The sequence below is a fragment of the Ostrea edulis genome, chromosome 5 (genome assembly GCF_947568905.1).
Source record: "Ostrea edulis chromosome 5, xbOstEdul1.1, whole genome shotgun sequence".
Lineage (NCBI taxonomy): Eukaryota > Metazoa > Mollusca > Bivalvia > Ostreida > Ostreidae > Ostrea > Ostrea edulis.
In genome coordinates, this window is record NC_079168.1 from 48,546,149 (window position 1) to 48,557,422 (window position 11,274).

The window sequence follows — 11,274 nt, forward strand, 5'->3', positions numbered from 1 at the left end:
AAATCAACACCAAGAAAACAGAGGTGATGCGAATGAACAACCGACTCAACTAACCACTGCAGCTGCACGGAAAGGACCTCGTAGAAACCAACCGCTTCGTCTATTTAGGATGGCGGCGCAGACGAGAACGTTAAGAGCCGGATCAACAAAGCAAGGGTAGCGTTCAACACCCTACGACCCATCTGGAACTCCAGAGCCCTATCCCAGCACAGCAAGGTCCGCATCTTTAACACCAATGTCAAAGCAGTCCTCCTCTACGGATCCGAGACATGGCGAATAACCAACACCATCACCAACAAGATACAGACATTCGTCAACAAGTGCTTGCGCCACATCCTCAACATCAGGTGGCCGGAGAAGATCTCGAACGTAGAACGATGGAAAAGAACCAGCCAAAATCCAATAGGTCAGGACATCAAGAAAAGAAATTGGGGCTGGATAGGACATACGCTCCGCAAACCAACTGACAATGTCACAAAACAAGCACTAGAGTGGAACCCACAGGGAAAAAGGAAAGTAGGACGGCCCAAACAGTCCTGGAGAAGATCCGTCGAGAGCGAAATGAAGGAAGCCGGAATGACGTGGACTCAGCTGAAGAGAGCAGCCCATAACAGAGTCCGTTGGCGTGGTGTTGTTGCAGCCCTATGCTCCACCGGGAGTCAACAGGAATAAGTCAAGTAAGTCATAAAGAGGTATCTCTTTTGTTTAAAGAGATATCTTTTTTAGTTAGAGATATCTCTTTTATTTAAAGAGATATCTCTTTTGATTAAAGAGATATCTCCCTAGCATAAAAAGATATCTAACTTACAGAGATATCTCTACAACCAATAGAGATATCTCTCAAGTGTAAAGCGATATCTTATTTTACGAATAAATAGTAAAAGAGCTTGCCATAAATGTGGCCCATGGTCTCTTGTTTTGTTGATCATCCAAAATACCATTATTTTCATACACATATAATGCAAACAATCTATACATTTAGTAGTAACATGTACTCCTTAAAAAGTATGTACAAGCCTCTTAGTGAGTTCCTATATACATGTGTATGAAGATGTTTTTGTGAAGAATGGAATTAGAAAAACATCGGCTATGCCTAAATTAAGATCATATTTGTCACTTTCAAACATGACTTTCACTTGGAACCGTACTAACTATGAATTTGAATGAATAGGAAATGTCCATGATGGTTCAGTTCAGATGCGGACTCCCTTAGCTGTATTGAAACCGGCTGATACCAAAACGAATCCCAACAAGCACGATCATGTGTGCTATGTAATGTAGTTATGTGTACTATGTAATGTAGTTATGTGTACTATGTAATGTAGTTATGTGTGCTATGTAATGTAGTTATGTGTGCTATATAATGACAGGTCAATAGAGAACAAAATCCTTTTAATTTCTTTTTTATTGAAAATCAATGGAAACTATTCAAAGGCAAACTGCAACATTCTTGACTCTATTCTATTCAGTAAGACAGTTGTATTTGTACAAGTATTAGATACGTTTTTATGCCTCTATCTGAACATTTTTAAAAATGAACATGCTGTGTTAAATTCACATACATATATAGAACCAATAGACTGCCTGCCGGAGTGCAACTTCATTGTTATTATCATTTGTACTACAATGTTTTATATTATACCATGCACATGTCACATAAAATGGCTTGTAGTTTTGTCGTGGAATATTCTTTCATCACACGTAGTCTGCTGTACAATTAGTCCTTCGAAGCATGTATAGTATAAGACCCCAGTTTAAGAACTTTGTAAGAAACAAACCAGTTTACTTAAAATCATTAGCTTACGATACTCCGGTGTGATTCGTCGGAGAATTTAATGTATAAAAACTAACACAAGTAAAAATCCAAAGAATCCCTGAATTTATACAAATTACTGTTTTCAGTTATGCTATATCTCAATAGAGAATAGACAGGTACATATGTAAGAACATTTTTATTTATATATTCATTGAAAGTATTTATTGAGGACATTGCTGACAAATATCTTAAATACGTCTCTTGCACAATTCAAAAGAAAATCAATAACATTACTTAGGTGTGTATAAATGTCTCTTTTGGGGCGATTCGTAAACATTGCTGAATTCATATGCCTCAGTAAGATTTGCATACCTAATGTTCTTACGACCTTGACTCTGACATCAACCAACAAGAGGGCTATGGGTCACATCACTCACATAAGTCACCTTGGCTCTGCTGTTGTTGCTGTTGTTCAGCTATTCTTAAAAGATGGTTTGCAATCTTTATTCCAGAAAATTTTTTGACCCCATATTGTGTCCCCAACCTAGCCCCATAGGGTAACAATATAACTATGATATAATGTCACAAGATAAAAAAAATCATGGTATCAAATGTAAGGTCTTCCACAAGAACTCTATACATATGTATTGAAAAATATGAAAGCCCTACTTTAAACAGTTCAGAGGATATTGCCTAGATTAATTTTTTTCAGCGAATTACAAAAGACCAGTCGAGTTTTCAATTGCCAGCTGGGTTGATCAATAGACTTTACAATTTGGTCAGCCAAGAATCACATTTGGTCTGAATTCAGGTCACAAAGTTACTCAAGCGTAGATTGCTTTTACAGGTAAATCTGAGTTGATTTCAGTGTCTTTTGCAGCTATTTCTCTTCTTTTTTTTTTAAAGTGAACATCAATATAATCAAATTTGATTATATTTCTCTTTCAAATATACATTTAATTACTTTAACATGTTTAAGTAAAAAAAAAAAAAGGTGATCTCTCCCCCCCCTCTCTCTCTCTCTCTCTCTCTTTCAAATTTGAAACATTATTTCAAGTGTTTCTAAGTCAATGCATTTGGAATAAAATCAAATTTGATTATATTTCTCTTTTAAAAATACTTTCGGTTACTTTAAGTAAAGAAAAGGGTGCATTCTCTCTCTCTCTAGTAAATTTTCATTGATTATTGATTAAATTGAATTTTATTAAACTCTCATAAATTTCTCTTCAGAAATTTTCAGTAGACATCTCACATATTGTCTTCATGTACCATTCATCTGTTTGTCAATCTATTTTTGAGGTCAGTCAATTCATATTACACAAAGAAAACTTCCAGAATACTCTTCTATTGTTACTGTTTCTGACCAATAGAATTCTTGTTCTTCTAGCTAAACCATTCAGGTTCAGTCTTCTAAGTAATGGTTATCTTCTAGCATCCGAGTAATATTCGCATTATCAAATAGATGGGCGGTCTTCTGTCACGAGTGCGCATGCTAATGTATAGGAATATCTTCTCCAGAATGTCTTAATCAATTACATTCAAACTTCATACAAATCACCCTTAGGTAAAGGGGATCCAAGTTTGCTCAAATGAAGGAGAGATAATCACAAAAATGCGAAGAATCTTCTCAAGAACAACTGTGCCAGAAAAAAACTTCGGCTAAAGTTTAAAATTTGGGTCAAACTCCAAGGCCAAGGTCACATGGTTGACCCACCCTATTTTTACATCTTCTTGATTATCTACTCATTGGAGACAATATGGCCCTTCATTTGAACGAACTTGAATCGATCCATTTCCTTAAGGATAAGTTGTGCTAAATTTAGTTGAAATTGGCCCCTAGTTCTTGAAATGAATAGACAAATATTCCTTATATCTATATTTTCATCCATGTTTTAAAAGGAAGTCGGCCACTATGACGATGTATAGAGTACGTTCTTAAAACTTAAAACTTGGTGTATTTTTTCTATGCTTAAATAAAGTTCAAAATTTTTTCTATGCTTAAATAAAGTTCTAAACATCTAACATCCATAGTTATGAAGTAATATATTTTTATATGTCTCTACTAAGTACTGCTATTGCAACAATTGCTGTTCTTTCTTTTAGAATTGTTCGGATAGAAAAGATGAACATAAAAGAATGTTGCATAACTTGACGATATTGATTTTCACTGGTTCAGTTTACCACGCAAAAATACCGGATGCTACATGGATTTAGTAATATAAAAAGAACAATTTCTAACAAGGCCAAACTTTCAATAGGTTTCTTGATTCATATTCAAGATATTTACAACAAAGAAGCAGCGTGCTCTTTTCAACTTCTTGTTAAAGTGAAAGTAGAAAGTCAAGCTCCCCTTAATCTCACAGTGACAGTTTCGAATCCCATATAAAGGCACTTGGTCAATGCAGAATCACCACCTTTCTATATTAACACAGAAATCAACAAAAAAAAAAAAACCAACAACATTGAAACTATTCAGATTCTATAATATGAAAAGTTAAGATAACGAACAGTGATCAATCTCATAACTCCTATAAGCAATACAAAATAGAGATCGAGTTGGACAAACACGGACCCATGGATATACCATAGGTGGGATCCAGGGGCCTAGGAGGAGTAAGCATCCCCTGTCGATTGGGCACACTATATACTATTTCAACATATCTACATTTTGAATTTACTTTCGTATAAGCAATTAGCCAGACCCGCGTTCAAGATCGTAGCGGCTACGTAGTCAAGTTCACCAAAAAATGTTCTTTATCAACATTTAATAGATAGCTTTTGTTTACAATCATATCTCAAAAGACCAATCAACTTAAAAGGGAAAAAAATTATCATTAAATTCAGAACGTCTTCACATTCTTTGAATATTGAAAAAGGCAGGCACAATAATGTTTTAAGGACTGCGAGCCTTTGTAAATTATGTGATTATAATGATATAGAAGATGAGTTTCATTTTATCCTGAAATGTCCATTTTACAAAGATTTGAGAAAGAAATATATTAAGAGTTTTTATTACACAAAACCAAGTGTCTTTAAATTAGTTAAGCTCCTTAGTGTAGACAATACCAGAGAACTCAATAACTTGGGAAAATTCTTAGTTCAAGCTGTGAAAATACGAAATTGTAGCATTGTAAATCAATAATATAATTATACTATTTTTCTAATAACATGTGCATCTCATAATGCGATTACATATACATGTATATTATTTTTATTTGTAATTTCTTCTCCTCCTATCTTCTCCTGTCCACTCACCTGTTGTTTATCTTATACAATTTGATATATTGTGTATATACATGTACATGTACTAGATGTATTCCGATGAGTTGTATAACTCAAGGACAATAAAGAATTGGATTGAATTGTAGTGGCAAAATAAGATACCGCATATCCAATCGTAACTGACCAGTTGCGCGATCGGAACATCATTCGGCCTTTTCCGGGGAATAAACTTTTATTTATTCCCTGGAAATGCATACTACCCATAGTTTCTGCGTCTCCGCTTGCAAACGAGCTCTGGCAGAAGTTTGCCGGAAAAGGCCGAGTGATGTTCCAATATCGTTCAACCAGACATTCGACTGTCTCCGCTAATCCCCCGACGAGCAGAGATAAGGAAATATTGTGACGTCACGAGACTAAGCTAGCGCATTATGACGTTTACACGAAGCTTAGTCTCGTGACGTCACAATAGTTTCCCAATGCAACGTCACAATCTACAGCAATGCAATAAAACACTGTTCAAAGTTCCAGAACCAGCTTATTTGGTGAGTCAATTATTTCTTCACAGTGATAGGCCAAGCAATGGTTTCTATTTAAAGTACCCTAACTCTTTATTGGTACAATTTCGAAATCCATAGACCCTTATATACAAAAATAATGGATAACCATTTGACATTAAAAGCATGAACATTCATCACTATGTATAAATTTGTGCTAGAATATGATAAATGAATTGAAATACTCTGGTACATACGTTTTTTAAAATCCAAAGTAATAATAATGATAATAAAAATCCAGGTAGCTATGTACTCATTGCAGGATTCTTGTTTATACCCTTTGAGGGATTTTTGGTGTTCCTTAGTTAGATCTTCGAAGCTTGGATTTTAAACACAGAAACAGTACGTAGGGAGTATATTCAAATGCAACATAACATAGCACATGCATGTATATTGCTAATTAATGTATTAGTTCTTCACTTCGTAATTGGGATAATCAGATGCAATTCTTAAGATGGATTTAGTGGAGAAAACGCGTATATAACATATTATGTACATGTACTTCAAAGACTTCAGGGAAAATATATTCTTGAAATTATTTTGTTGATTGATTTTGAAAAAGCATTTTATTCAATATCTGGGAAATTCATCTATAATACTTTGCATTTTGTTCCAGACCTTATCAGATGGATTATATCATTATAGTAAAATACTCGTAATACCTTTTCTCGAGGATTGTTTGATATTGGAAGATATTTTCGTCAAAGGAATCCTGTCTTCACGTAGAAAGTATATATTCAATGTCTGTGTCAAGGACATCTGATTCATCATAATAAACACACAAGCTCTTATCAAAATCAGTCTGGTATAGTGATTCTATGAAGATACGAACGAAATAGATTTTCTGTAGTCCTCTATACAGAATAGGCATACATTAATGATCACGGCTTGATGAGTAAGGTAACTTTTAAATTATGATTATATTTCAGACGTATACTCAAACTGCCTTTCAATTGGTATACATAGACCATATCAACCTGAGTTTATCAGAATTTACATCTACTCAAAACTACATGTGTTTGTAAATAACAGTTTGAAATCGATTTCGATTCGTTTCTTGATTATCACTAGAAATCACAATCGAGTATGGTTTAATTACAGATTAGGCACTAACAAATAACCAAAAACTTAAAAACCTTTTTCGGCAATCTCTTGATATAGCTATCTCTGTCAGATTGGATTTTGTATAAAATCTGACAATTGCTTAACATTTGATGTATAATTACAAACTGTTATTTTTGGTTTTCCGGAAAGGAAACGAATGTAGAATAATTAAATTCATTGCCCCGCTTCAAACAAATTTGTTGATATATAATGGGATAAAGAAAGTGTGTACAGTGTGTTCGGGTTATTACGTCTAGAACATGTTAATAATGAAAAACAAATCCATATTGGTAACCCTGGAGACCCCGTCCTGAATTGCAATATGTTACTAGGGCCTGCTGTTTTGGTAGTCTTTCCCCGCATATAAAAGTCATCTTTCACACATTGATTGCTTCCACCATAATCATCATAACTGTGATCGAGCTATAATTTCGACATACAAGTACACATGCGCATGAATTGACTAGCATGTTTAACACTTGCAGAAATTAAATTTAAATAGAATTAAAATACTCTATTGAACTTATATGTGTTTGGGCCATTCGGTGGCGAGCAAACGAATATCCACTCTCCACCCTTTCAATATCCATGAGGGGTGGTCAGTGTATAGAGAGGAGGAGGAGGGAGATGGAGAGACGATGGAAAAGAAATTAGAAGAGAGAGAGAGAGAGAGAGAGAGAGAGAGAGAGAGAGAGAGAGAGAGAGAGAGAGAGAGAGAGAGAGAGAACGCGAGGAGGGAGTGGGAGGTGTGAGAGGTGGACCCCCTGACTACTCCCATCCATCATTCACAAGATGAAATGTAATTTAACCAACTCGTATCAAAGGACCATAACTACCTGATATTGGAAATTGAAGCCCCGCCTATCTACCTGAACAATAACTTCCTGATACATGTACAGTGTATATGTATTGCCAGAAGCTCCACCTCCTTGATTTTATATACGTGTATACGCGTTGTATCTTATAGACGTTTCTCATTCTATTTACAGATGCAAGAATTGTAAAAGTCTTAAAGAAATAAGAATTCTGTTACGTTGCACTGATGGAATCTCCGATCGAAGGAAGCCGTGTACCCGAGTCTACCGAGTCCAATCATTCTACCAGCTCTCCGAAAGTCACTGGTACCAAAGTAAAGCCCAACACCAGATATGTCGCTCATCGTCTTTGCTCACGTCCACAGCCCTCAGACAGCGTGTCCCTGCCCATTATGGACAAGATTAAGGACGAAGAAAGCAAAATGTCAAGTAACGAAAGAAAATCAGGGAAAAGAAAAACAATTCAACTTATTGGTCATCATAATAGACCACAAGCTACAACGTGTTCAGCGGGAATATCAGCAGTCGCTGAAAATAAAGACAAAAATTCTGCCATCTTCCCAGCTAACAGAAACGGTTTTAGTCTAAGCGGAGTGCATGCAAACTTTACATCCACTTCCAGACAAGATATAATGACTTCCAGCCATTTTGCGAATAGTACACCAAGAGGGGGACAACACAGTGCATCTATTAGACACATTTCTTCACAATCTCCAGTCTCTTCATCTGCCATGTGTAGCCCCAGATCCACTGTCAGCGGAAACTCTACTAAAGGAAAAGAAAAAAGCAATTTCAAATACACAAACTGCGGCTTGGTGCCATCTAAAACACTAGTACCTGCACAAAATGGTTGTACTTTAAGGGATAATGTTGTTAGTCAAAAGCACAAGACTCCTCCTACAAATGGTTCACCAAAGATTGAAACGCAAACACCAAAGGTTGGACAAGGGCATGGCTCTTATCGAAAAGAGAATGTACCGAAAACCAAAACGAGGGACATCGGTACTTTGACTGTGTTTGGTTCAGAAACATTCCGATCATCATTCCAAGAGTATATCTCCACTGGGCGTATATGTAACAAGAAAAGCCGTATACCTGTCAGAATAGACACACACAAGCTTTCTAACGCTGCACACAGAAGATACTCAGATGGAACAGAGAGGAACATCAAACACCCTTACCAAAGTACCATTGTAAAGCGTGTCAATAACAAAACAAATTTGTCTCTAGATGAAAATCAACATTCAAAAGAAATGAAACGGAAGATCAGGGCTCCCCCGACAATTCCAAACACCAAGAGAGAGGGTGACAGTAATCGAATAAATGCTGTTGAAAGAAGGGTTTGTGAGTCCAAACGTAAACCTGAAGGAAATCGATTAGGTTATCTAAAAGGAAACGCGAGTACCACAAATATGGAATGGAAAGAGGTAGATGATACACAAAAGGATGTAGGGGACCGTAAAAACTATAAAGATGATGTCGTGAAGGTTAAAAGTAAAGAATATGATTTACATGGTATGTTTCAGTGCATGTTGCAATAAAGAGCCATATTCCATCAGATGCATGTCGACGAAAAGAAGTGGAATCATTTTTTGCTGAAGGACAAAAGAAAAACTACATAAAACTGTAAATTATTTTTGATTTTAGAGTGTAATAATATAAATCACGTAGATTCTGAATGGAGAATATATGTGTGCTAAACTTTGAGCATTTTTAAAAAATAAAATTAACTTCTCTACGAGCATTATATATTGCGTTCTTGTGTATTTTTCACTAGATACAACTATGCATCAAACGAATGGTTTTAGAATAGCATAAACTAACCCCGAGAAACCGTCCTAGAGCTTCACATCAAACACGTTTGTTGTTATGAGTAGATACTTTTTATAATGCTTTAAATATTTCTGCGCTATATATGTGTTGAATATTACATATGTAAACATTGCGTATATTTTGCACAGAAATGGTCTCACATACCAACTTCCACACTTGGCTCACACATACATAAATTTTTTAAAATGTTATATTTTTACATGCTATGGAAAAGAAGAAAAAAAGCAACATAAAATGCGGTCCTGACTTAGGACATGTATAATATATTACAAACAGACAATGTCATTATACTTCCAGCATAGTTTTCCACTGTTCCCAGAGAGAATCAAATTTACCAACAGCTAAATTCTTAACAGAATATTTAATATGTTTTTCAACATTATAATTGATTTTTTAAAAAGTTTATCAATTCAAGTAAATTTGGCATTTTTCTACATTTCAAACAGCTATAAATATATTGTTTGGCATATATAATGATTGATTGATTGATTGTATCTTGCTTAACGTCTCGTTCGAGAGGCATATTATGAATTTTATATCAAAAATTTTATGAGTAATAGGTACTTCTCCAAAAATTACATTTATACTGTAACCACTGTAAAGCTACCCTAAAACACACTATAAATATATCTTTTAACCCCTTCTCCGTATGTCCTTTCAATCGTATTTCACAATTCCATTTTGAAACAGCAGTTGGGTTCACACTATTTGTATTAATATTTTTACAAATGGATTTTATGCATTTATCTGTCAACAACAGTATTTTGTATAGCATTGGCAAATACGGGTGTTATAACCTTATAAATCCATCACTCGAAAATTGTGATGGAATTTCAGAATGTGTAAGCTTGGCCTTATTAAAACAATCTGTAGTAACAAATAACCAGGACTCCAAAACATCTTTGTAGTACATTTCAAAAGTTTCGACACATAGTCATTACCTGTTTTGAGCAGTTTATCTACAACATCATGTCTGTAACTATTTTCAAAAATACTTAACCATGAGTGGCTAACTTTAATAAGCCTTTGGATCCATGAACATTTTTAGTGAAAGTATAAAATTCTTAAGATTTACCACATTGAGACCAACACATATTTATGCTGTGTGACGACTGCACGTTTGATTTTATCTCAAGTTGGCCCCCATATAAATCCAAACAATTGTTGTGTTAAACTAAAACCTATTTCTTGACTGTGGTTTGATAATGGGATAAATAGATGATTAAGTGTTGGTATGATTAAAGTTTTTGCAGCAGTGACTCGTCCAATGGGCGTAAGATCACGCCGTTTCCATAGTTGAATCATTGCAGAGATTTTTGGCAGTTGTTCTTTAAAATGCATGTATATAATCTCATCTAAGTCCACAGAGAAATTTATTCCTAATAGAGAAAAATGTCTTGCCCCCCAATCTAGTTTCCATCTCGAGTGATGAAAGACCTCTGCAGAATTTATCTTTGAACCTATCCAAACCATTTTTGCTTTAGCACTGTTGATTTTTAAAACAGAAAATTTCCAATGTGTCAAGGGCAACATATAGAGAGCTAGCGGGAACGTCAAGGACAAGACTGGTGTCATCAGCTTATTGGGATATTTTGTGTTCTATATCATTAATCACGATACCTTTTATATAACGATTTTGTTTGATAAGAATTGCAAGGATTTCAGCACAGAAAAGAAAGATGTATGGAGAAACAGGGTCTCCGACATCCGCGTGTATGTATGTATATATATATATATATATATATATATAATACAAAATTTAAAGAGTTGATATCACACAGTCAAAATAATTCAATAAAAAAGCAGGAAAATATTTTTAGTTAAAGAAATTTAAAGTTATTCAAGCATTAATTCAAAATGACGTACACTGCACAGGTAGTACTAGTTTTCAAATACAAGGTAAATCATGGTCTCTTGTTTATATATAAAAATAAAAAAATTCACGATATAAGAAGCAATCATTTTCCCCACTGTCTGAGAGATAAATGAA

General features: G+C 34.9%; 1 protein-coding gene across 1 annotated transcript; it reads left to right on the plus strand.

Moving 5' to 3' along the window:
* Nucleotides 1-6,312: 6,312 nt before the first annotated feature.
* On the plus strand, nt 6,313-9,154 carry LOC130054554 (uncharacterized). Its single transcript, XM_056164659.1, has 2 exons — nt 6,313-6,432; nt 7,626-9,154. Exon 2 carries the CDS (start codon nt 7,679-7,681, stop codon nt 8,990-8,992), a length of 1,314 nt encoding a protein of 437 aa, XP_056020634.1. The 5' UTR covers nt 6,313-6,432; nt 7,626-7,678; the 3' UTR covers nt 8,993-9,154.
* Nucleotides 9,155-11,274: the final 2,120 nt, after the last annotated feature.

Coding starts and splice junctions, on each gene's coding strand:
- LOC130054554 (XM_056164659.1), top strand. CDS start 7,679: ATGGAATCTCCGATCGAAGGAAGCCGTGTACCCGAGTCTACCGAGTCC.